At 41.5% G+C, this 27502-nt stretch overlaps 1 protein-coding gene across 7 annotated transcripts in view; it reads right to left on the reverse strand.

The window, feature by feature from the left end:
• The window catches only part of pard3ba (par-3 family cell polarity regulator beta a), a 164235-nt gene that overhangs the window by 80086 nt on the left and 56647 nt on the right, over nt 1-27502 (reverse strand). For 5 of the 7 annotated variants that reach the window (XM_042405179.1, XM_042405178.1, XM_042405181.1 and 2 more), the window contains 6 exons: nt 19392-19577; nt 15543-15713; nt 14334-14420; nt 7678-7804; nt 6150-6294; nt 4446-4555 (listed from right to left, as the gene is read on the reverse strand). In XM_042405179.1, coding sequence (XP_042261113.1) covers nt 4446-4555; nt 6150-6294; nt 7678-7804; nt 14334-14420; nt 15543-15713; nt 19392-19577 — 826 coding nt within the window. The remainder of the gene's footprint in view (nt 1-4445; nt 4556-6149; nt 6295-7677; nt 7805-14333; nt 14421-15542; nt 15714-19391; nt 19578-27502) is intronic. The other 2 variants (XM_042405180.1, XM_042405175.1) reach the window with 1 other exon arrangement.

Here is a 27502-nt window from a genome sequence, read left to right on the forward strand (position 1 = left end):
GAGACGAAATGACACAGACAGAGGGAGGAAATGAAAAAGGAGCAGAGAAAGAGAGATATTGTGATTGTGAGAGAAAATGAGAACAGATAGAGGTGAGACAATGAGAGAAATAATAAAGTGAAGAAAAGGAAAACAAGAAGAAAACCCGCACGTCGTCGCCACCCCACCCACCGCCGCCTAATCTAACTAAACAGGACTGCGGTCGGCCAGCGGCAGCCGCCACAGGCAGTGCACGCCATGGGATACAATAATAGGTTTTCATTACGCTGCTATTTCTCTTAAATAATCCTTTTCATTTTTTATGAGGTCAATTTTCCCGGCGGACAGATGGGTTGAGGGGAGAGAGAAAATGAGAGGAAAGGAGAATATTGGAGAAAGAGAGGAGGCCGATAAACTGATAAACAGTGGGGAGAGGGAGCAAGAAGTGACAGATGCAGGGTGATAGGGTCTGTCACAAAAACAAAAGGTTACAAATAAAAACACAATCAGCGAAAGCAAACCTGAAATGAAAAGAGGCTGTTTCATAAAATCCTGCACAGGCACATCTGTAGCAACAAAGACAAATAAATAGAAATACCATTTTTGGTGCACATGTGCCAGATAAAATAAAAATGAAATACTTTCAAAGTTTGGGGGGGGGGGGGAACTATTGCCAGATACTGAAAAGCTTCCTTTTCTGTGGAGGAAAGATAAAAGTCTGCATGGCCAGCAGCCAAGTTTGTCTCCTTGTGCCATAGTAGAAGGCTAAAAATGTAAAAAAAAAACAACCCTGTTTTAACCTCCAGTCAGCTACCTTATAGTGTTTTACATATATACGTGTGTGTGTGTGCACTCTCCCTTAACTTAACTAAATGCATACAGTACGGCTTCTCACATAAAGTAGCTGAGAGAAAGAGAGGAACTTAAAAGGAGGGAGAGAACTGAGCATAAGAGGCAAAAGAAAAGAGGAAAAAGGTAGAGAGGACAAGGACTATAAGAGACATTGGGCCTTATTCACAAATGGGGTGTACACACACACAAATCCAGGATTCATCAATATGTTCTTACCTGAATTTGTTCTTAAACAAATTTAGAACTGCCTTAGACGGTGCATATTCATAAATCATGAATGTCTTAAAAAACATCCATAAAGAGTCCATATTTATTCAGTGTAAATTTAGATCATTATTGTTTAGATCAATTCTACAGATCTACACATTTACTGACTTTTTATTTTATTATGGGCGTACTGCTTGGTAGTAGTGCAACAGGTATGCAGGCTTCACAATCAGGCTCCAAATAGTTGTGCCGATGACATGTTTACTAGCTACATCTGCCTTTTCTCGCGTCTACTTCTGAAGCTATTGTTAGCATTTCACTAACAGTAACGCTTTTCTACAGTTTTACCATCACAGCCCTCTTTGCAGTGAGTGACAGCTCTCTCCACTGCTGCACCGCTCCAACAGAGCTTTCCTTATATAGAGAAATGGGGGCGTGGTAGTATGCTAATTACAGATAGCAGGCACGTGCCTGACAATTTAGAATGATTCTGATTCATTAAGAACACAATTTGAGGTGCGCACGTGTCATGAATCCAATAGTAATTTTGCATACACACTTATTTTGTGCGCAAAGTAAGAACATTTCGATGCACATATTAGTGAATAAGGCCCATCGTGAGAGTGAGGGAGAGAGAGAAAATCGGAGAGACCTGGATCAAGAGACACAGAGACGTAGTGAGGCAGACAGAGCGAGGCAGAGAGATATAATGACAGAGAGTCAGTTCAGCTGTGCATGTGGTGGAACTGTTGGACCTGTTTTCATGGGCTTTGCTTCACATCCAGATTTGACCTCCTGACCTCCCAAAGAAGCTACGCAAGTCTGTGTGCTTTGGAGGGTGTCAGGCCTTGTCTCCCATTTACTCTTTTATGGATTTGTACTGTACATCTACTGCACATGATATACACTTAATACTGTGTGGATTGTTTCACAATAATGCTGCATAATGCTGCTACTCCATGTCAGCTCTTTCAAACTAGACAAAGATAGACCTTGTTTGAATTATTTTGTTTCTTCATAAAACACTTCATATTTCAGATACTACTGAAAGTTACTACTGGTTCTGCTCAAGGTTTCTTCCTGTTAAAGCAGAGTTTACCTTGCTGGGAATGTTGGATCTCTGTAAATGAAAGAGAACAGTCTGGACCTGCTCTATGAGAAAAATGCTCTGAGATAACTTCTGCTGTGATTTGGCGCTATATAAATAAAATTGACTTGACATTATTGCTCACCCAGTGAAAAAACATCCACTTGCAAAGACTTGCAGTCAGACTTGCTTGAGGATGTTATCTATAATATTGTCTTATTTTCTTGTTTTACTATAGTCTACGTTTTTATAGTTTCAAGACAGTAGCCAGAGCCTGTATCTCAACATAACGTGGCCTACGTATTTTCTGTCATAGTATACTATTTTTGCTGTTAGTATATAAGAAATCAATGCATGCTAATAACAGGAAATGATACAATATGTTCACCAATGGATGTCATTCAAAGAGTACATTTGGAAAGCTGCTACTAATTAAAATTCAAAGAGGCAGCGAAATATTAATGTTCCAGGTTTTTTTTTTTTTAAGTTGTTTTGGAGCCGTTTCACCACCATCCACAATTTGCCCAACTGTAAGCAGTTCAAATGCACAGTACAATCAAAAAATCAAGCATACAGTACTTATACATGCAAGACTCAGAGCTTAAAGAGTATATGTGTTGCAATGCATTTGGGTTCTTGTAGGAAAAACTTGTCATTCAGGGAACCTACAGTACAAAATATGAAGGTAAAAAATCTTACTTGGTGAGACCCAGTAAAGCTATAGCGTCAGTGATTCCACTATTCATCTTGACATGAGCAGACGGTGTGTGGATTTCTTTGCGTGTGTGTGTGTGTGTGGAGGCTCTGAGTCAACAGAATATTTGCTGAGGCATCCAGGGTCAATAAAAGAAGCTCATCTCTTTCTGTCAAGTGGCGTTTAATGAAAGCTAACCTGCTCTGCTGTGCTGATAAAGCTCAGATACATGTGACTATAAAGACTGGAATGTAAGAAACTCTCCTGAGGCAAAAAAAAAAAGACAGAATTTGTCTCTTTAAATACAAATCTAGACAGGGTCAGCATCTGAGGTCTTGTATGTGTTCAGAGCTCCTGCCTTTTTTTTTTTTTTTACACATGTACACTCACACACTCACATGGACACACACACACACAGCTCTGCTAACTACCTTGTTTCAGCCTGGAGCACTTTTGAGAGGGAAGGGATGAATAGAACTTGAGAGATAACACAAAAAAAAGAGAGAGAGAGAAAAAAAAAAGCAGATTGAAATGGAGGATGGCCAGAGATGGAGATAGAAGCCAGAGAAGGGAGAGAGATAGCAGTGGGTATTGGAGTGGGTCCTCAGTGGGATGGAGCATAGAGAGTGTGTGTGTTTGTGTGTGTGCGCGCGTCCGCGTGTGTGGGCCACCCTTGTCCATAATGAAAGCCAATCAGCTTGGGTGGCAGAGGCGTGTACTGCAGGAAGAAAGCCAATCCACTGAACCTAATGAACTGGGATTGGAAATCAGAGAGAGAGAGAGAGGCAGAGAAGGAAGAGAGATAGATAGAAGAGAGCAAGAGCAATGAACTCATCGGTTGAGAGAGAAAGCGCTGCAAGGAAAAAAGAGAGATAAACAAAGATGGAGAGAATGCTGAGAAATAGAAATACATAGATAGATGAGGGAAGGAAGAAAGAAAAAAAAAAAAAAAAAGAGCGCTGACCTTGTCTGAATAGCCAGTGAAAACAAGAAAATTGAGGAAAAGTATCAAAAAGAAAATAAGAGATGAAGAAGGAAGATGAAAAGATTGGAGAGACAGACAGAAAGAGAGGAAGGAGAGGAGGGAAGGGAGGGAGGGGTCAGCTCGGGTTAATACGAGGAAATAAGCCCCTTGGTTCTCGCCTTCCACACACACACACACACACACACACACACACACACACACACAACAAGCCATGAGATTGGAAAACCCACGCCTTTCATTCACACACAAACAGAAAGCACGCACTCAGACACGTACACACACACACCACACAACGTGTCGATCCAGTCCGTTGGAAAGCCCCTGGGTTTATGAGTTCAGGAGGTCAAATCCCCTCAGGCCGGGGATAATAGAAGAGGTCTACGTATCACAACAAAGAAATGTACTGATAAGAGGCATGTGATCGCTGTTGTGGTTGAGAGTGTGTGTGTGTGTGTGTGTGTGTGTAGTCTGGGTCCATGATTAGACTCATATGTTTGGCTGGTTTGTGATGTTTGGGACAACAATATGGTTTGTGTGCCTCAGAAAATAAAGCCCAACCGTAGAATGGTGAGAATAAAACAAGAGCTTCTTTCACTGATGAAGGGTTTTATATATATGTGTGTGTGTGTGTGTAAGCTCACCCAAGTCCATGCTCTTGGACGCTCTGTTGCGTGGTGTGTTGTCTGCGTGATTGATCAGCGGGCTCTCTGCGTAGGTAGCTGCAGCCATGTAGGGCTGCTTCTGAAACTCACTGCAAAAAACAAGACACAGTTGTTTATTATCAATCAGCCGACCGATCTTAACTAGTTTAGTGACTTGTGGGTTACATCACCCAAACACGTAAGAGTAAATGCAATTTAAAAATTCACCAACACTCACAGACAACAGATCATTCAATTTCCTCTCCTCTGAATGGCACGATTCAGTAAAACAATAGCATGTACTGTCTCCAATAAACTTACAGGGGGAAGAAGAATATTGATGCCAGATTCTGACCACATGAGATACTGTACACACACACACACAAGCACACACGCACGCACGGCAGACTTTCTAACATACTCATTTAGGATACTGTTGACAGACTGTCAAATAGCCGAATCTTGCAAAACACATTCTTACATTTAGTTTTACCAACAAATAATTCAGTGTTTTCTTCACTGGATCTTTTATTATGGGGTTTGACAGATCAGACTAGCTGTATTTGAGTGAGATGTCTTTTAGCATGTGATGCTTTAACACTAACAACATCTGTTTAGTCAAAACATGCAGGATTTGTAAGATGAAAACAGCAACAGTGCCCAGACTAACCTCATCAAGATTTTTTTTTTTTTTTATTTGCTCAAAAATTGCAAATACGATTTGACAAGACACTGACAGAAGATTTTATTCATAGACGAAGGTGAGTCCTAGTGATAAATCTGAGTTTTATATTAAAAAGTACACTCCAACAGTTTAGTATTGCACTTGGGGTGGGGATACATGTCAAATCAAAGCAGAAGAGGCCGGGATATCCTGACTTTAAGTCTAGTTCACACTAGATCCTACAGTTCCCATAGTGCAACTCAATAGCATCTTGTAGTTAAACATATGGTGAACACTTGTCTTTCAAACTCAGCCCGGGTTTGTAACAACAGCTCCCTGTTAGAAACTGGTAGCCTCCGAGCCAAAGCTGAAGTGATGAGAGTTATTGTCTAAGACTTGACAAAGCTCCTCCAGAACCACAGAAGACATTACACAACTGTTTTCACAGGCTATTGTATCCCGTCTTTAGGAAATTGACTTTGACATGTAAAAACAATGATGCAATACTTTCATGCTCATTCATTCATTTTAGAAAACTTTAAAAAAAAAAAAAATAAATAAATCAAGGAAATTGAGCTCAATGACCATGTCTGATTAGAGCACGCATATGAAAATCCTTGAAAAATATTTCTAATGAGCCTCATATGGAATTTGTTTGTTTGCTGTGTGAATGCAGTATTGTTGCTGTTGTCAGTGTGACAGCAGGCTGTATAGCAGGACTTTAATAGACTTACAGAAGTATCATGGCTTTCTAAGCCTTCAAACTCCTACAGTTTTTCCCCCCTATAATGATATCACCATAATTACTTATGCATAATGCAAATAGGCTTTTGCAATTAGACCTCATAGTCTAAATAATGTATATGTGCGTTGGAATATTTAGTGTAATGACTCTTCTTTATCTCATAACACAGCAGCCCATATTAAGAGTGCCATTAGAATATAATAACTCTGGCCCTGTGCACAGTTTAATAGAGTGATGATGCTGCAGTGTTTTGTACATTATGGGTGTGCATTATAAAGGGGGGGGGGGGGGGTACCTGGGGTGTAGAGTTAGTGCTAAGTGTCTGTTCATTTCCTCCACAGCGCCGGGGGAAGGCGGCGGGGGGAAACCTTCCTCTAAGTCTTCGTCGTCGTTGCCGTAGTGACCGTGGCTGCCGTTGGCGGTCGCAGCGGGATACGCGGCTGAGGAGAAACACAACAATCGAATGTTTATCAGAATGGAATCAAAGCTCTTGTTTGTGACAAAGGAAAACTTGGAATATAGAAAAAGGTGTTTTGTTATTTGTTCATTTTCACACTTTTGCAGTAGCCTTTTAGTTATTTGCTTTTTCTTTTTACCTTGATATCGCTGGTTACAATATCAAAAAGTAAAGCTGCCTGAGTTTGCTCTTATTCCAGTGCTGAACAATAAAAGCTAAACAAAAACTCAAAGCGTGCGTGCAGCTTGATATCTAGTCTTTAAATGTTTTATATTTCTAAATATTGTCCCTCACTTATATTAATCAGTTGTGACAAGACACTGCACGCAGAGTCATATGTAAATGCAGACATCAGACACAATTAAAACCAGTTTGTCCTTCATTTGAAGATCAATACTGTCAATACTGAGCTTAGCAAGGTCAGACATTTGGAAAGAATAAGCTTAACATCAAAGACAAACAAAAACACACCCCATGCTCGATTCACATTCATATAAAACTAAAAAAAACACAAATAAAATAATTATTTCCATACAAAAGCCTTATTCTAACTTCCTTGGAACTCTTCCTCGAACATTTCCATAAACTGTGAACTCTCAGACAGGAAAAAGCACATTTCGCCACTGTAAAGCCTTTGTGTTTTAACCCCCCCACCTCCCCTCCAATTGACTGTAACTGTACTGCCGCTCAAGTCTGATGGAGAGCTGACAGAGTCTAAGAGAGAAAAGCATCTCCAGCTCCCTGCATCCCAGGGGGTGAGGGGAGGGAGGGAGGGGGGTGACGAGGAGCGGAGATAAAGAATGAATTCAAAACAGTTTGTTAGTCTTTTTTTTTTTTTTTCTTCTTCTTAACACAACGACACGCATGCTGCACAATACCCTGTATGCAAATCTGGCCCACTTAGAAGCCATTTCATCAACGTAATGATTCCAAGGTCAGATCTTTTGCACATGAAAAGCAAGCGTCGCGTTCTGAAAAACATAGTTAATGACTTCCCTTTCTCTCGCTATAAATATGCAGGAGCGAGAATGAAAAGAGATATAAAGACAGAGCTCGGAAAAGATGTGACAATTTTGTAATGCAGCGCTATAAGATGCTTAGTGTGACCTAAAAATTAAAAAAAAAAAAAAACCCTCCACAATGTCGAAGCCTTGGCGGGGTGTCATGCTGTTCGGCAATCACATACACACACATGTATATGAGCACACACACGTAAGCTGACAAACACAGCGTGTGTACACACTCGGTCGCAGATAACGGGGGTACACAAACACTCCAAACCCTAATATTGACTATCTGACAGTTCAAATGGACAAATATTGTGCACATTGTGATTTGTCAAGTGTGTCTGCGGCTACGCGCTCACCACTTCCAGGGTACCCGTAGTTGTTGGCCGGCATCGGAGGTTGACTGGCACCGTTGATGGTGGGCTCTGTGTTTGGGGGTCTGTGAGGTCCTGGAGGCCCCTGGTAAGCATCATGGCCCCAAGGCTCCTGTCAACAAAAAGAGAAGATCAAAAGAGATGAACAGAAGTGGTTTATTAAGGGTTTATATGCAAAAATATGTAGCAAATCTGAGCCCAATGTGATTCATGAAAAATTAATGATGTTGACTCATACATCAAGATTAAAGTTACTTCTTTTATTACCCAGTAGGATTGGACTAATGTGGGGTTTTTTTGTTTGTTTGTTTGTTTATTGCATATCAGCCATTGACTTTATAGATACAGAAAGAATACTTTTGAAAATCCCTGTTAACCAAGTCCTGCTTTCCAACGTCTGATTTCAAATTCAGATACATCTAATGGTCACTTTCACATCAGACTCAGTTGATTCACAGCAAAAAAACAAAATGAGACGTATTAGTTCTGGTCATTTTGGTGTGACTGACTTATTACAGGCAAACCGAGAGGCGTATACAAGCCGGACAAATGACTCATTCATTGGATAGTTTTTGGTGGTGTCATCCTGCATCATCAGCATGACACAGACTTGCTTTGGCCAAATCAATTTCTGGTGACTGACGGCAAATCGTGGCACAGCATGTTGTTAATTTATCTTCTCTGGTGTCACGAAGAAATAAGTGATGATGAGTATCAGTAGACAAGACTACAAATTGATCTAATCTGACAGACAGTGACCAACACTTAGAAAAAGGTTAAAAAGATTGTACTCTATTCTAATCCTTACAAACCTCCTCTAATCTAAAGTACTGCAGTAGCACTATTGATGATTATAAAAGAAAGGTCATTTTTCTCATGGATGTATTCTGCATTAATATTATTACACCATTCATGCCAACTCCTAATGAAACTCTTGAGGATGTAGCGAGCACAGTCTAGTCAAACATACATGTACAGTACTGTACTACACTAATTTTACACACATTTTCTAGTAGTACAGTCACTCTTTGCAACCAATCAATTACTGTATGATTCCACTCAGATGGTGACACAAGAGCAGAGCTTTGGGGAAATATGAGCAAATTTAGAACAATGCTCTGAGGATTTAGAGGAGACGTGCAGGCGTGGGTGATATGACAAAGCAGTCAAGTTGATGATAATTGAGAAAGAAATTTGGCAAGTCCGTTCGCACGAAAAGTTCCCTTTGCTTCATGGCAGCTAGTCGTTTAGATTAGGAGGATGTTGTTGGGAAGTAGGAAGAGGGTGACGAGTGTATTATACATGTATGTAAAGTACAAGTGGATAAACAAGAGGAAGGGCGCTGTGTCTGACTGAGATGTTAGAGACTGATTCCAAAACATAATTTAACACATGGAAGCTGTTTTAAATGTGATATACTGAAGATATCAAATCTAAATCTTTAGTCGGAAAGGACAAAAACATATTATTGTGGAATGTGGATTACAAAAATGACTGAATGGTTAAAAATATGTACTATACATCCAGATCAGACTATATATACATACATATTTACATACGCCTTTGACGATTCTTTTGAAAACTGGTTTCAATACTGTGTAACTGCTAAAAAAACAAAAAAAAGGGGCAATTCTCCTCATGTGCACAATTGAAAACACACTAATTAAGATAATCCTGAAAGCACTGACAGGCATGTTATCGAACAGCCATCCAGCACTACAAAGGACCCCCGCCGCAGATGGAGATAGGGACTGGCGGAGCTGGTGGGAATGGGCGCTGGTGGAGGATGAAAGAAAGCTTTTTCCGGTCAAAGAGATGGGAGCTACAGCTGTCACACACACACACACACACATACATACACAGACACACGTTTATTTAAGCGTGACAAAAAAAGAAAAATAATCCCACAGTGTGTACAATAATGAAAGGTGTTCCAGTATCTTAGAGGTATCAAAGCATTGGGTGGGGTGTATTCACAAAGTCATGGAGTCCCTGGGGTATCATTAGCACCTACTATACATCTTAATATATCACTACAACATAGCTGTCAATCACTCTCAGTTCATACACTATATGTGTTGTATGTATTATAAAATAGAAAGTTCTGACAGCTCCTCTGCATGTGCCAGTGACACATAAGTCACATCATAAAGCCGCCATTCATCCATTCATCCATCCATCTATCCCTCCCTCTCAGTCTCCACAAACTGACGGCTTGCCTGAGGCTTTTGAAGCAGCCAGGCAGACATGCAGTCAGATATCTTAATCCCACAACAATAAGTAAACGGGGGGGGGGTATCCATCTATCCACTCGGCCCCCCCAACCTACAGCTGCATACAATAGGCTTAGCCCTGCCTCACCCTACTGTGTCACCCACTCCGCCCACTTATCACTCGACTCGGGATGAAGATCAAGAGAGGAAAGTCGATTTTTTTTCCTCTTTATTTTCAATCCTAATACCCATTTATCATATTATGTTTATCTTTCTACTGTATTATTAGTCTCACTAGTTGCCAGTTATCTGTTAAGTTCTTTGAACTACACTAACCTGAATGAAAAGTGCTAATCAAATAATGTTTGATTGATTGGGTGTTAAAGATGTATTAATTGATACAGGAGCAGTCTACAATTATGTTGTATTAGGGATGTTAACACAGTGGTCAAAAATCTTTCAGTGCGAGAGTGAAAAAAGGAAGGACAAAAAAACCCAAGCTGTTTTCATCTAATTTTCCAACAAAGTCTGAGAAAATGTTTGAAACATTTGCCAAAAATAGAATCTGACTCTCCATCACAGGCGTGGAGGCAAAGACATGAGAAAATCAGCTAAAAAAAAAAAGGTAATAATTCTTTCAAGAATTGGTTAACATGGGGCAAGTTTTGTTTTTAAAAAAAATGTGTTTATAGTGCAATACAAGTGATCAACATGGAGACACATGACACAGTACAAGGCAGGACAAGAGGGAGAACTAGACTCAAACAAACAAAAGGAAAAAAGCAAAACAGCAGCAATAACAACAACAACAACAATATAAGAAGCAAATAAAAAGAAAAAAAAAGCATGTTTAGCTTAGATTTTCTTATTGTAGTAAGCATGTGTGATGCCTGTAGGTGTGTGTGAGCTTGTCTGGGTGGGTTGTCTATGTGAAAGATAGAGAGGTGAGAGTGCAAAAAAGGGGGGTGGGGGACAGTATTAACTGAAGGAAGAAAGAAAGAACTAACATAGCTAAAATGCTCTAGGAGGGCATCTCTGGTTGGGCTCCGAGGATAAAGAGGCACCGGGGTGGATCTGAAGCGAGTCGGGTCAGGACAGCTGGGTCAGAGCAGAATTTTGTTTTTATTTTTGTTTATTTGCTTATTTTTCCCCTTCTCCTCTTCCTTACTTTCTTCGCTCTTGCCTGCTTTAGGCCGCCACCAGGCCTGTAGGAGGTGGTTGACCTGTTGGAGGTCAGATCCCCTTTAAGAAGAGCCCCCACACCCCTACAGGAGGGCTCTGTTCAGCTGGGCCTGAAGAGCAGCTTTCTCTGATATGGGGCAAGATGTTCACAGTCTTTAGTGTTTGCTAATGATGGCCAAGACATTAAAACTAAAGGTTACACCTAGCAACATTCAAACACACAAACTACTAATTATGCCGCAAAACAAGCATGAGAGCAACAATTAAACCATTTTGATTAAACTTTTCTATATTGGGTATATATCAAATATATATTATATATTAAAACCATATTTGGATGAAAAGAATAATAATAGAAACCAACCTAATTAACTCATATTCCACATATTTACACTACTAGTAGCTACTAGCAAAGCAGAAGTGTAACCCACCAATCAGCTAACAGTAACCTGGTCAGACTGTAATTATTATAAATCTCAGAAGCTGGCTGACACAACACAGGGACTATAAATATTATTCAATATATTTAAAAAGGTTAAAAAGGTCATTACATCAATCAAGGGAAGTGTAGGATCTTATGGTGATTAGGGGTTTATGTCATATTGTCCAGCTTTATTGGAAAACCAGCTCTAGAGCAGAAGACCGTTGAGTGGCTCAGACTGTATTGCTTTAGGGAGCGTTTGTTTTATCACACCGCCCCACGCTGTCACCAGACGGGCTTGTTTGGTGATGAGAGGAGGACTATGCAGATAGATACTGAACTTTGAACCAGGTTTTGATAGCATTTATCTGCAGGCTTTAGATGACTCAGACACACACACACATACTGATGGGGAGAAGGGCTTAGACATGCTACAATAGGCAGGTCAATGGCACTAACCCTCCTGTTGTCACTCCCTCTCTCACACATACACACACGTTATCAATAACCATCTGCTTTAAATGCTGTGAAACGTCTTTTTTTAAGCTTCTGAAATAATCAGTCATGGTTCAACATGGAGCTGAATGGAAACACTCAACCTAGAAACAACAATTTTTCGCCGTCTGTCATGCTCGATATCTTCATCAGTACATCCATCCAGGAATTTGCGCTGCTTTTCAAGCATTAGCAAAAACACAACTCCTTGTGTGACTTAGTGATTGATTCTAATATTGCTCGTTGCACATTTACCACCAGGGATTAAAGAAACTGTGAGCACAAAGTGAGGAATTTTTTTTTTTTTTTTGGGACACATTAAGGCGTTCGTGGGAATATTTTTTTTTTTTTTTTTTTTTTTACAAAAGCACTTCAACACAAAAGAGAGAAAGGTAAAAATAGGCAAAGGTTAACACTCTCCGCACAGTCTGATTTTTAACACATTTATCACATCTGACAGAGTGTTTTCACAGCTACATGGAGCATTCATGAATACTGATTCTACTCTTGTGTCAGTTTTCATTAGTTATTCCTGAAATATGTTCATTATTCCCTATATGGCTGTGAATGTGTGACTCCTGGTGTGACTTCATTTAACGTTTTTGTTGCATTTAAGTTGAAAGAATAAAGCATGTGATATAAATGTTTTTTCTAGGGGGAATTTTTTAGTTGTTTCACTTTTATAATCTTTCTGCTCGGAGTGAGTAACGAGGGATACGGAAAAAAGGCAGAAAAGAAAAGAGACGCTGAGGCCAAAACAGAAGGAACGGGGACCCGAATATCATTTAATAAACAGGGAGAGGAGCAAAGGAGGCTGAAAACCCAAAAGAGAAACAAATATAGACAGGCATGCAGGAGGCTTCAGATTAGCTTTATTTAACAGAGGAGAAACAGGCAGGTGAGACAGGAAAGCAGAGTACATTGTGCCTTAAAAAAAAAAAAAAAAATTAAAAAGAAGTTAATACAAAACTTTACACAAATAGACAAAACAGGAAAGAACAGATTCAGCCTTTACGGTCTGAGAGAAAAAAACCCCAGTCGGTGTGAGACAATGATCTAAAGAGAAAAAAATAATAATAATAATAAGAGCAACAGCTAATTTTAGTGAGTTAAACCAATGTGACAGAAAGCAGAGTTGCACACAGTGGAGAATTTAGTATTGCACTTGCTATTGAGTTTATGGGTAATATTTTAGAAAGAGAATTAATTAACAGTGTGTGTTGGCAAAAGGAAAGCTTTCAGCCAGATTAATATGCTTCCATACCATCGATCACTACAAACTTACTGTATTTACATATGAGGGGATTTGGTGTAAAAGAGGCAAAAGTGACGTTTTCTTCATGATTTCAATGAAAATATGACATCATATGAACCATATAGAGATTAAAATTTATAAAAATGTATTCATTATTAGCTACTAATTGCAGAAATGACCTTTTTGCATTCTTTTTAATAGACTTTTATCCTTATTTTTTTAAATGTATGATTCCAAATCTCTCTCAAGCTCTTTTGACACCTGCAAGCTAAAACGTCAATTGCACCTCTTTTGCGATGTTTACTGCAAATACACACACACACGCACACATATGCGCACACACACAATGTCAGAGTCCACCAGAGAGCCGGAGGTCGTGGTGTCTGGTGAGAGCCCGGTTGTGTGCGTAGTTATGCGAGTGTGCGTCGACGTATCCGTGTGTGTTTCTGTTTGTGTGACTGCGGGTGGGTAACCTGCTCTGTGTGGGCGGGTCTCCGTACATCTGCCCCGCCATCGCTCTGATGTTTTCGGTGTAAGCGTTACTCTGAGAGTTGTGGATGTGCGCACGCGTGGGCTTGCGGATGTGCGTGTTGCCCTGAGCGTCGACTACTGTGTGACTGCGTGTGTTATCGAGCGGCACGCGACCCTGCGTGTCCGCGGGTGTTCGGCCGCGTGCGTGTCCGTGTGTGTACCCGTAGTCGTACCTTCTCCTGTTTAAGTTTCCCTCTGCGGGTCTGTTTAAGCTGCTTAGCGTCTGGCTGTGAGAGACGGCCCCAAACTCATACCTTGTGCGTGGCCTGTACACATCTCTTTGCGTGTATCCCTCTTCATCATGACTGTACTCAACATCAGCGTCCCTTTGCGTGAAGCCGAATGTGTAACCGCTACATCTCTCCCTTTGGTTAAAACCGTAAGTGTATCTGGTGTGCGTCTCCCCTGGCCTCTGCGTGTAACGCTGCCTATGGCTGTGAGGCAACGGCTCGGACGCTCGCCTCCTCAGCGTGGGGAGGAGGGAGGAGGAGCGTTGAGGCGGAGGCGGCTGCTCCTGCTGGTGGCAGGCATCACCTGCTCGTACCTGATTGTTGGAGCCAGTTTGGGGGTTGGGATGATGGGTGGCTGTTACATTTGTGGCGTAGCTTGTTGCAGGGTTGGCACTACTCATCTGTAGGAAAAAAAAAAAGAAATAAAACAGAGTACGTATAATTTCAAAAGCTGTATTGTATATGAATAAGTGGATGGAGTGACTAGCTCAGCTGTTTTCATCGCTGTATCTATTACAGCCACATGTCTCAGAGGGGCTCCTGAGAAATTGAGCTCTTACCTGCTTCTCCTTAAACTTCATGTTTAATGTGTTAAATCTACTCATCCACTTTAGTTTTTTTTTCTGGGAAAACTGGCACAGAATATAGATTTTGCAAAAAGCTATCAACTTAACATCCAAACAAATCATACAGACTGACAGTCACTATCACAAAGGGAGCTTTTACGCTGATATTTTCATTAATTTTATCCAGCTGTGTTTACATTGTGGGAGGCAGAAACTGCATTACAAGTCTTCACTACAATAGTGAGCGCTGGGGGCTCTTTGAACACTGCTTATCACACTAAAATTGGTTAAATTATGTTTGTAAAGATACTATGAAGTGCTTAAACCTCATTTTGCCAACCCACATATAGGAAAACTGCTTTCAATATATAGAGTAGAATGTCTTTTCTGTATTGTAATGTGGTTGAGATGTGTCATTTTGCTTTCAAGACTGTGGTAGCTACTTATGAATAATCTTTGAACGTATAAGGATGTGCAGATGATTCCATAATGCATAAACATTCCTAAATGTTTCATGTAACCAAATTCGTCTAACCAAACTCTGGGAGTCTAGAAATTCTAACACGTTGCCCCACATTCACCAAACTTCAAAAGCAAAAAGCTGCAGTGAATAACAGGGAAAGCATAAAGTTTTTGTTCACATTCAATGTAAAAAAAAAAAAAGAAAAAAAAAATCCACAGTGGTGATTTCAATGCAAACAGATGCAGACTTTCCAATCTTTTCCGAGACTTTCCCTCAATTAAGCCCGAGCACTTCCGTGACCTCAAACTGTCACTCACGTCTGTTAATGTTGTTTTCTTAAATAGCAGTCTGGTTTCCCACTCCAGATGGGTTGTAATCATCCGACAAAATGCAAAACATGATGCAAAACACGCCCATCAAAACGTTCCCTGCCTGGAATACACATCTCAAAATTCCAATGATATTCCCAAAAAAAACGTTTACGTTAATGATACCTGCTGTACCTGTCTGGGGGCTCGGAGCACGACCAGCTGGATGGTGCCCCTGGCGTTGCCCTCGGACGACATGGAGCGTCTCAGCGTCTCCATGGCTGCGTGGTTGGAGCGTCCGACCAGCGATTCGCCGTTTACCGCTATCAGCTGGTCGTTCACGCTCAAACGACCGTCCTGTTGAGAGAAGATGACTTTACAGTTATTATCAGTATTTCGAGGGACAATTCACCTAAATAAGCTTAACTGACACTGATTAGTAAGTATCAAACCCAGCAGATTTTAATGTAGTAAGCACAAGAAACGCGGCAGTAACTGGTGTTAGAGGCATTTTGAAGACGTTCTCATTTGTTGGTGTCACTTATGCTAATGTATGAAAAGTAATTACATTAAAATGCTAGGGTGGAGAAAAAAAAAAGGGGGGGGAGTACAAAGCCCAAAACTGACATTACATAAAAGAAGACACACAAAATTGGTGACCAATAAAGTTTTAAGAGAAGAGAAGAGAAATTAGGAGAGGTGTGAAATATGTGTGTGTGTGTGAGAGAGACAGAGAGAGAGAGATGACAAAGAGAGAGAGAGAAAGCGGAGTAGAAAATGAAAAAGGGGGGAAGGCAAGAAAATTGTAGAGTTAGCAATCTACTGAGAGTGGGAGAGCCATGATAAATACATAGAGCGGCTAATGGAATAGCCTCCGTGGGCACTAAATCACTTCTAAGTGTTTTAAATAGCAGCCTCTTGTATAGAGGCAACACAGAATAGTGCCCTGGAGGGAGAGAGGGAGAGAGAGAGAGAGAGGGAGTGGACATGTGAGACGGAGAGAAAAAGAGAGGGGATCAAATAAAGAAAGCATTGGAAAGGGCAAAATGAGAAAAAAAAGAACAATAAAAAGATGAAGACACTTTGAGACACACTCTTGTGTGTGTGGAGTCATGAATGGTCCATTATGGCCGGCGCTGCCCTTTGACCTCATCTCATTAACAAGGCACCGTCTGGACTGACCTCAACTGCAGACTGGGATAGCACCACACGCACGCACACACATGCACACACACACAAAGATTTTCTCGGCTGCATCAAATCCAAGGATGTCATAAAAAATTGATGTTTATGCCCAAATCAGCGGGTGTCTGTGATATTCCCTATTAATTTCTTCATTCTCTATGTAAGCAGCAGCCGCACACTACATGTAATTTTAATTTGTTTTCTTTAGCGTGATCTTTGAAGGGATCGTGTGACAGGATCAGTGATAAAGTCAAAGAATTTTTTTTTCTTTATATATATAATTGAGGCCCCAGGCCCTGACAGGAGCCAAAAAAACTCTTTAATGGAAATAGGTTAGATCTCTCCATGACTCTTCCACATCGCCTCCCTTTTTTTTGCCTGCTGTGTGATTGTATGTGTTCATGTGTGTGTGTGTTTGTGTGTCAGTCAGACTCAGGGTACGCCCGGGTCCCCTCCTCGGCACCGGCCTGGCACTGCAAAGTCTCATCAGGCCCCTCGGCTGCTTTTCATTAGCATGCATCAACATTGAGGAGAAGACGCGCACACACACACACACACATACGCAGACATGCATACCCTGATGTATTGTGTTCCTGCTGAGTGTCTCCACTTTTCAATTTTCTTTTTCTCCCCTTATTCCGCATCTTTCCATCTTTTTATTGTTCGATACCGCTCATTTCTCCCCTCTTATATTCCCTCCCCTCTCTCGCTCGTTCGCCCCGCTGTCTTCTTTCAATGGGCTTCCTCCCGCCCTCGCTACTGTCTGTCTCTCTTCCTTTATGTCTTTCTTCCTCTTATGTGGTATCTTGTCCCAGAAACCTGTTTCCCAGCCAGCCGCGGATCTTACTGGGCCATTCTGTCGGAGCTCTATCCGCATCTGCAGCTGTTGTGGGGAGAAAAAAAAAAAAAAAAAAACTACTTCTGAAGCCACTTTGGGGAGCTGCTGTCTGGCCGTCCTGATCCCAGACCAGCAGTTTATCTACAACACCACACTTGTCTCTGCGCCTCCTCGCCGCGTAGTTGCAGATCTGGGAGCGGCGACAAAGGGCGCGAGGAGTTCTGACATGTGAGAGGGGCCAGAAATTGAGGCCAAGTGGAGGAATCTCCAAAGTGCTGAGACGGGATGTTTTTTTTTTTCTTTTTTTTTCCTGATGCGCTCACAACTTGAAGTGAGTACTGAGTGATATAGATAAGACAGCTGGGGCGCTGATGTGTCAGGGCCACTCCGAGTCGACGGGAGTCAAAGGTCGAGCGGAGGGTAGGGGCTGCGGCCTCGGAGAAAGACAGGAAATGAGACAAAAGGGTGCAAAGGAAGAGGGCATGGGAGGAAACAAGAGAGAAAGACATCAGAAAGAAGAGTCTGGGAGTAAAAGAGAGGAAGAGTGTGGACGAACAAAGAAAGAGTGAACAAAAACAGAACAAACAGAACCCACAGAAATAAAAAAGCATTCTCGGTTCAAGCGGTGGTTCTGGATAAAACTATAATTCAACTGATCAGTTCAAGCCGTCTGAATAAAGAAAGCAACGTGGCTCTCAAAACGTTCCTTCTTATTTCTAATGTTTGATGTATTTTTAAAGCTCTCTTTAAACTAAAAGGGCCTTGTGATGGTAAAAGCCTAATGAAGCATTTTGGGACTACATAGAAACATTTACATTAAAATGCAGGAACGACAGGTTTCACACACCATGTTCACGTTTTCAAAGCATCTATCTGCAAGAGTCGGTTTACTTTTTGTCTCCATCTCTGCATTGCTGCTCTGTTTTATTACAATTTAGTCCTTATTTTTGTCATTTTGGCCATCATATCTAGCAGTAATGATAAGATTGTACTCAGGCAACAAACACCAGCAGTCAGGCCTTCCAACAGGTTGTAAATAAACCAAAATCTAAGAGTCCAGGCCTGAATGAATTGCAAGAAACCAACTTCAGTGAAGTATTGGAACCTGTACTGAGGAATCATCTATATACACACACACACACACACACATCTAATTATGTACACGCCCACTTTCTTGACTGCACCTGTGTCAATTATCCAGTGCTGCTCTGCCTGGCAGCTGACACCAGCCTCGGTATATCTGTGAGCTGTCACTTGTTTTTACATGCCCTGAAGAAGACTGAGTTGAAATGCGTAGGCGCTAATCCCATTTATTAAAGGCTTTTTAATTTTTGCACAGCAGCGTGCCTTGCTATTTTTTGGTTACGAAATCTAACCTCTCTCTCTTTTCTTGGTCACATGATATGTCCTTGGATCCAAAGAGCACCTGTTTTTTTGAAACCTACATTCGTGAGGTAGCACTCCTCAGCCAATCTCATATAAACCAAAAGCTAAACCAGATTATATAAACCACTTTATTTAGAGGTAAAACTGAAAGTGAGAGCACCTAAAATAAAATAATAAAAACGTTTGTTTACAACTTGTCTGATAGCTCGTGTTTCTTGCCTTGTTGTACTTCTTTTTAGTGATGTCACCATGTTCCCAGACCTCAGAATTAACTAATGAGTGTTGATGAATGTTATTATTATTGTCTTTAGGAAGGATTGTTGAAACTGTGAAAATAAGACCCAGGTTATGATACTAAAACTGGAAGTTATCTGGAATTTAAATTAAACTGGAATTATCCTTTAATGCAGATCTTTACTATGATGGATTACACAACTCAAGCAAGAGTCTGTTTATAGATTTTCATATTATATATAAGAATGTCAACCAATGAATGTATGGATGATTTGTAGTTAATCACTGGATGGACCTTTAAACAGGGTGTAACAGGATACAAAAGACCCCCAAATATGGCTTCTGAAGGCTCCCGAGGCACCCGTTGCAGTCAGCAGATGTGGATTCTTTACCTTGTAAGCAGCCCCTCCATGGATGATGGACTTGATGAAGATGCCCAGGTCCTCTCCGGTCTCTCTTGACTTGTTGCCCTTCAGGCTGACCCCTAGGCCGGCTGAACCTGATTCATTGAGGGGGACCTCGTACATCAGCTGCTCCCTGCCGTCCTCCAACACCATGCTGCCAGCTTCATCGCCTTTCTGAAAGAGGGGAGGGGGGGAAAAAAAAAATAAGGAAGGAGACGGAATTTAAACAAATATTTAAGACATTCACCCAAGTTCAGACTTTTTCTTGACAGGTCATGTAAAAAGCTGCTATTCTAGACAGGACATACACCTAATACCTACTTTACATAATAACTGCTGTGTATGATCGCAGACGATTGAGGTAGGAGCACCATATCTAATGCACTGACTGATATTGCATGCTCCTACACCACACTGATTATACTCAATACCAAGCGCTGGGATAAAAAAAAAAAAAAAAAAAAAAAAAGGAGCAAGAAGGAAGAGAGAGAGACGGATTAAAGAGTCAGAGGGAAGAAGGCTGCAGGGAAGAAAAAAAGAAAGACAGAAAGAGAGAGGGAGAGAGAGAGAAAGAGGAGCAGGTGTTGTGTACTGGAAAGAGAGATGAAGGTGTAGTGAGGAAAAAGAAGAAAGCTACTGTAGAGAGGTTATTCCATTTGGAGATGAAAGGCGCAGACGGAGTGTGAGCCATTTCTAAAGGAAACATAATAACCTTTTCATACCTCCTCCTGGAGCACCGTGGGGGAGGAAGGGGGAGAAAGGAAGAGGAAGAGGAGAGAGGGGGGTGGGGAGGGGCAGGGGAGAGAGAGGATGGAGGCGCAGAGGAGCATTTAAAAGTAATAACCCATCCCTGAGGTATACCCGCTACTCTCATTCACACCCCCCCCCACACCTCCTCCTCCTCACTCTTTACATTTCATCCTCTCCCTCCTAATCTCTCAATGTTACTGTACATCTCTCCCTCCTCCGCGCCTCTCCCTCTCCCTCAATTTCTCTTTCTCCCCTGACTCTCGTTCCCATCTATACTTTCCACAGGTCTCTCTCTCTGAATCTTTCACCCACCCCTTCCACTCACCCACTTCTATTTAATGTGAAGAAAATGACCGTGGCGGCGGAAACAGCGGCATTGCTCCAAAAATGAGATGGATGGGGAGGAGGAGGGGGGGGGGGGGGGGGGGGAGAAAGGTAACAAAAGAGAAAAGGAAAATGTCTGTCATTAGAGGATGGCAAAATGGAAAGCAGGGGAAAAAAGTGCCAGGTTCAGTCATCCAGGGAAAAAGAGGGCCTACGGAGGGGAGGTGCGCCCAAACACCACTTCACCCCCGAGCCTTATTTTTCTTTAAAGAAGGAGATGGGAGGTTAAGAGGGTGTGTGTGTGTGTGTATATGCATGTCTTCACACATCTTTTTATTGTCTCCTCTAGTTGAGACTGTAAGTAGCTCCGAGGTTCATCCAGGGCATAGATGATGAGAAAATATGATGAAGGTAAAGACAGACAACTGTCACTCTGACTCATAAAGTCAAAAAAAAAAAAAAAAAAAATGTCAAAGTGAATTCTGAAGGAATATGCATATACATTATACCAGCCGCAACAGTTGTCACAGCTTTAAAGATCTGAGTGCTCCTACCGGGATTGCGAGAGCCTTACATCAGACACCTCGCCCTCGCTACTGAATCAGGAATCCATGTTCACGTTTCCTCTCTCATCGTGGCACAAGGACGAAGGATGTGGGAGTCAAACGTGTCCCCCGGTATCGTTTTTGAAAAAAAATCCTCGACCACCTCGTCGTAAAAGTGCTGGATCCAGCCCCCCCCCCCCCCCCTCTCCCCAAATCCTCTGTCAGCACTACTCTGCGCTTCCTCTACAAGGTGCTTAATTAAAACAACAGCCTGTTAAAGCCTTCAGGCCGGGAGAGACACTCAGCTCAAAAGTGTGAGTCAGAGCTCTCAACCCCAAAAGTGAAGCAAAAACCTGGAAAGTCAAAGATATTCCTGAAGTCACACGCTGATCAGACACCCTGTATTTAGTCAGTTCAGATTTTAAATAGGTGACAGCTGAGTGCCTGATAATTGGAGCCTGACAGGTACAAGAACCGGGGTGACAGTACCTTACATAACACTTGCTACTTTCACAAAAATGATTCAAATGGCTGTTTTCTGATCTTCCACAGCTATATATGAGGTTTAGTCAAGTTTATAGTCAAAAGTACTTTAGACGTCATGTCATCAAATATCAAGATCAAGGTTAAAGGAAACCATCATTGACTGTTGGTAGGAAACAGGAAACAAACAAACTGTCAAAACACTTTTAAACATCATACTCAAGCATTTTAAATGCTACTTGTTATTGTTTTTTTCCAAATCTGTAAGCATTATTCTGTATATGTCAATTTTAGGTTTGTTATCAATTTCTGTGTTTTTTACAAGGCTTGTACAGTACCAGTCAAAAGTTTGACACAACTTCCTATTCACTTGAATGAGAAAGTGTGTCCAAACTTTTGACTGGTACTGTACATATGTTTTCTTGTGCACACGTCTTTCTTGAAGAGATCTTTATCTCAATGAGTCTACCTGTTTAAATAAAGGATTAAATGAAATTTTAAAAAACTGTTTGAATTGTAGACATCATTGAAATTTGAATTATTTTATTCATAAACTATAAATAAACACATAAAACACCTATAAGTCAATTACACATAAAAATGCTGCCAAAAAAAACATATTGCTGCAGCTTCCTTAAGCGTTTCTGCCAACATACCACTATTGGCAGCCAATGTGGTTTACAGGCTTTCTCCAGTACACTTCATCAACACACTGACTGTTTGATGTGTTTAAATTGTCTTGTTTGTTTTAATATATGTACTCAGGATGTTCAGGTGGTGCACACACTTCTGTGTTCTGTGATATGATGACAACAAGATAAATCAAGCACAACGTCTCCTCCAAAACTCATGGAATCTATTTTCTACTTCAGTATAATAAGAGACTTTCAGTCGGGGCTTATTTTTATCAACAAGGCATTTCGGAGTGCTGTTACTCAATACCAGAGGAATTACAAAGACAATCCGCTACTTCCTGCTTGAAAGACACTTGAGAAGACTCAGGTGGCAACCTGGGAGGTTCTAAATACCTCTGTGATCTTACTGAAGTAACACACAAGGTGAAGGTGGCCACATCAGAGCACAGCAGGCTCTGAGAAGAAATCAAGTTAGTGGAAAGTTATCAAAAATGTGGAGTCACAAAAATGTTTATTTATTGTAGTTGTCTGCTGATTTAAATCTATTTACACGAGCGACTGAATCTCAGTGGTGGTCCAAACGCTGGCACACGCACACCCTCCAATATCCCCTCTAATGCCCTTTCCTCAGGGGCAGATTGCGTCCCCAGGGTGGCTGAGACCCCTTGGCTCCGCTCTACGACCCCCCCCCCCTTCCCGCAACTGTTAGCCCTCAGCGATGGCTCTTTAACAAGCTTTTAGCCAGGAGAGAGACCACCCTCTTCAACACCCAAATGAGAAGACAAAAATGAGCTTTTTCTTTCCCCTGGGTGGGTGGTTGAGGAGGAGGAGGAAGGAGGGGGGTGATACACAGCGATTACACACAGAGCCTTTTGTTGCTGAGGATTTCTAAATGGGGGGTTTCAAAGCGGCGGGATTAGCGGTGAGAGCGACATTCAATTAAGATGAGATCTCGCCACGCTCGACGGCGACGACGGAGCTGCCAATTAATCGCCTTAATGTCTGTCTCTTTGCCATTTTTACACCTTTACCTCACAGTGAGGAGAGAGGAAAGTAAAATAACTGATTGAGGGATGATTTTGGTGGGAGAGGGAGGGAGGGAGGATACTGAAAGAGAAAGAAGTGAAAGAGCAGCTCTGGCTGGAGGACAGAAGACAGAAAGACAGGGATAGATGTAAAGTATCTGCGGACAAATACAAAGCAGACGGACAAGAGGCGACAACACAGCAAAGTCACTTTCTGCCTGACGACCCCTTTTCCTGTGAACTGAACTAGGCTCGCTGGCAACTGAGGGTCAACCATGTGCAGAGTGACCCCTCCATCCTGTCCTTGGCAAACTCATAATTCTACTACAGACACACACCCTGACTCACTCACACACACACGCAAAAAAAAAATACACATATCACGCTCCCGCCACAAAAAAGAAACTCTCCACATCACAAAGCATCTCTCTAATCTCCGCCCTGAAACAAAACAAGGCCCCCATGAAATAATGAGAGCGCCGAGTGGTAAAGCTGAAATGCTGACAGGAATGAAACTGTGATTAGAAGTTATCAGTTTTTAATTACTTAGAGTGTGTGTGAGAGTACAGGAGATGGGGTAGGAAAAATCGCTGTCCTTTTGTATCCTAATAATGAGGCTAATTCACAGGCTTTTTTTGTTATTCTCTCCACTGAAAGACTATGCCTCCCAGCTCTGCCGAGTGCTTTCACAGAACCGCGCGCTGCTCATGAAACATCAATACCCACTATTGAAACTAATCAATCAGCAGTTCAGCTAGTCCCTCTTAAAAAAAAAAAAGTCTACTCTACTTGTACGAGGGAGATAAAAAATTATATCAACGCTGGAGCGGAGAATATAAATCTTACGGGTTGGCAGCTGTGTGGTGCGGTGAGTAGAGAAACGAGCCTTTTAACCAGATGACCTGGACTCAAACTGCTGTGTCAGCCTGCTGTTATTTAGCTGATCAGACCTCTGACCTCCCTGTGTCACTCAGTCAAGTATTAGCATTACTTTACACTATCGAGTCTACTTCTGATACCAGTACAGCGCATGGTAATGTCGGTCTGTCAACCACTCTGCTGTTCAATATCATCAAATCCTCAATTCATTAAATGACCAACTGCATAATTATAGCGTGCCGATACATCTATGTATATATTTTTTCCAATTAGTGAATGGTGTACCACCCAGTGTGTAAATCCAACATAAAAAGAAGAGAAAAAAGAAGTCATAATCCAGGCTGAGTGCCATGAAATTAGGTACAAATATGTTCCTGAGAGGATGAATGTTAATGACTTTCATGAGGTTTAGCCTAACAAACCTGACATGTTTTTGGTTTTGTGTGAAATGTCCTGACAGTTATTAGATAAACTGCTCTAAAATTTTTAGTACAGACATTCAAGTTGACCACAAGATTTGTTAAAACTTCTGACTCATGTCAAAATTTAAATTTGTTCTCTACTTTGCTTTATGACTTAATACCTGAAAAACACAGTCTAATTAGCAAATATTAGTACGCTAACAAAGAGGGAACAAACAGCGTACATGGATGGTGTTACCTGCTAATCATCAGCATGTTAACAGTCATAACGAGCGTGCTGCCATACTAACGTTACCACTGTCTCCAAGTATTGCATTAATATCACAAAATGAACCAAACTTTCACTTTGTATTTCCTAATGAAAAACTTTTACACATTTGTCTGCTCAATGGTAAACAGGTGGTGTGTTGTAAGGATTAACTGCAGTGGACATATAAAGCTAGCTGATTATAATGACAATGATTACCTTACTCTTACATGATGCATTGCAGAAGCATACAGCTCTTAATTAACAGCCGTTATAGCCTTTGACGGAGAAGAAGGCTAAAAACCTGTTGAGCGCTTCACACTTACAAACTTTACATGCACACGAGACACCGGGTTAGTGAGAGAAATGCTTTAAGACAGGAAATTGATCAGTGTAAAAACCTCCTGCTTACATACAACTGGTCAGTAATGAGATTTCTCCCCTTCCCACTATCATATTTTTAAACCAAGGTTGCTGCCAGACTTTGAATGTAATAGTGGTGGAAGACACTGCAGCCTGCAGGGTTTCTTTCTTTTTTTTTTATTTATTTGACTGTCAGAGTAAGAGCACTGTGAGAGAACAGGCTCAGTAGTGAGAGCACACAGTTTTTTTTTCCCTTACGGTGCAATTGTGTCTGAATTTTACAAATAGTCTACTGTTGAGCTGTCGACTCAACTCACTTGGAATTATTTATTTCGGTGTCACTTTCGGTTTTAGTTAGAATTTGGATTTAATTATTTTGGATACAAGGTCACCGCTGGGAGTAATGATCTTCCCTTTCATCAGACTGTGCTGCCGTAAAAAGCGATAATTCTGAGTCTGAAGACTTTGTCATGCACGCATGTAAAAATCCTGACCAAGAAATGAGGTTTATCCAGCCAAAACAGGAGATGCGTCACCCAGTTTTCCAGTAATCCCTGAATCTGTTTCTGTTTTTTCAGGTTGCAGACTAATCAGGTTAGTTAAGCGCATGTAAACATACTTTTTTGTAGGTGGTCCACAGGTCAAAAAAACATGGACAGGTGAAAAGCAGAGAGAGGCTTTTTCAGGATTTAACCACAAAGCAAAGGGAAGGGAAGGGGGGGTCTTTACTACTGCACCACCTGCAGGCACAGTCGGGGATATGGAGCATTTCAACAGGTAAATAAATGCTTCATTAATGGTCCTAAAAGAAAAGTATTTACCTTATCTGATTTAGTTTGCTTTATGAAATCAACCAAACATCTGAAAGCCTTCAGCTGGACCAAAATGCTCCTGCAGAAAAACCAAATAAGACTCTGATACATGTAATAAGCTCATATTGTAGATTCATTATCTGCTGCAGCAACTGTGAGGTTAGTCAAGGAAAACTTGAATTGTAATTGAGCCAATTAATCTCAGCAGCTACTGAATGTAAAACTGTGATAATGAACTGCTGATTTGCATCTGATAGTTATTTTTTTTAAACAAATATCACCATAGTTCTGTGGATACATGAGGTATTACAGCCTATAAAACACTAATAAATATTCACGGGCACCCACACTAAGTCAGACATCTACACACAAACATTTTAGGACGACAGGAGAAGCAGATGGCCCGTCTCCATCATCATTACTTCTTTTGTGGGACCGGAATCGTTGCGAGCCGCTCCTCGCTAGTGCTTCACATAAATTTCAGCTAAAATTTACTACTTGAGAGCGGCTGAGAGTGTCGACCAATTAAAGAGAAAGGAAAAGAAAAGGGAGAGAAATATTCTGCCTTTGTATGTATTTTGATGGATTGTGGAAAGTTATTGATGGTGTTTGTGTTTACTGTAGACTGGGAAGCAGTTACAGTATCTCGCAGCACTTTATGCTAAGGACAGTGTGTGCTTGTTTGTGTGTGTGTGTGTGCGCGCGCATGTGCCCATTTGGCTACTTTTAATGATGAACTTTTTCCCTTTAGTGGTTATTGCCTCTGTGTATTTATGTAATCTTTGGCTGTTTAAGGGCCTGAGGATCTGAAATCAATGACACAGAACCTCTTGAGTGCATGTGTGTGGTGTTATATGTGTGTCTAAGTAAACAAGTGTGTGTGTGTGTGTGCGTGCTTAAAGGACATCAAACCATCTTTGAGGTGGAGGACTGTGCTGGAGATAAGAGCAAGATCTCACGGGGCACCAACAACTTCAACAGCCTTGATAGAAACAGGAGTGAAGGCTCTCTCTCATTCTGCCTTTCTTCACCCCTCCCCACCCCCCCCCCCCCCCCCCCCACACACCCCCTCCCCTCCATCTCTTTAAGTCTCTCTCTAATGCACAAATACAAGCAACTGTTAGATGAAGACTGTAGAGGCTCTTCAAAGTGCACTTGTTATGCCAAGACTGCTGGGCCATTAATGAGGGCAAACTATTTTCGGAAGCAGTAACTTGGCTGTTTAAAAGATCGTGTGATGTTTTCGTATGTGTGTGTGTGTGTGTGCAAGAGCACTTGTGTTCAAGTTTTTATCAAGGACTGGGGTGTTTAAGAGTTTGTGTACGTGTGTGCGTGTGTGTGAAGCCACTCTAGGTGTGAATATGCATCAGTCACTACAAAGCCCTGCGCGTCTTTTCTCGCAGCTCTTTGAAGTAACGGAGAGGGAATAATCAGAATAACCACAGAGGACAGAGGGGAGAGAATAGAAGCGCGTGGACGAAAACATTATTTACAGAGAGCGGGTGACTTTCAAGGGGCCACCTGGCTGTGTGCGTGTATGTTTAAAAGTGTGTGTTTATTGATAAAAATGTCCCCTGTGAGGCGCAGTCAAAACTGTGGGAGCTCTACAGCCCC

This window comes from Thunnus maccoyii, chromosome 24, assembly GCF_910596095.1.
Source record: "Thunnus maccoyii chromosome 24, fThuMac1.1, whole genome shotgun sequence".
Lineage (NCBI taxonomy): Eukaryota > Metazoa > Chordata > Actinopteri > Scombriformes > Scombridae > Thunnus > Thunnus maccoyii.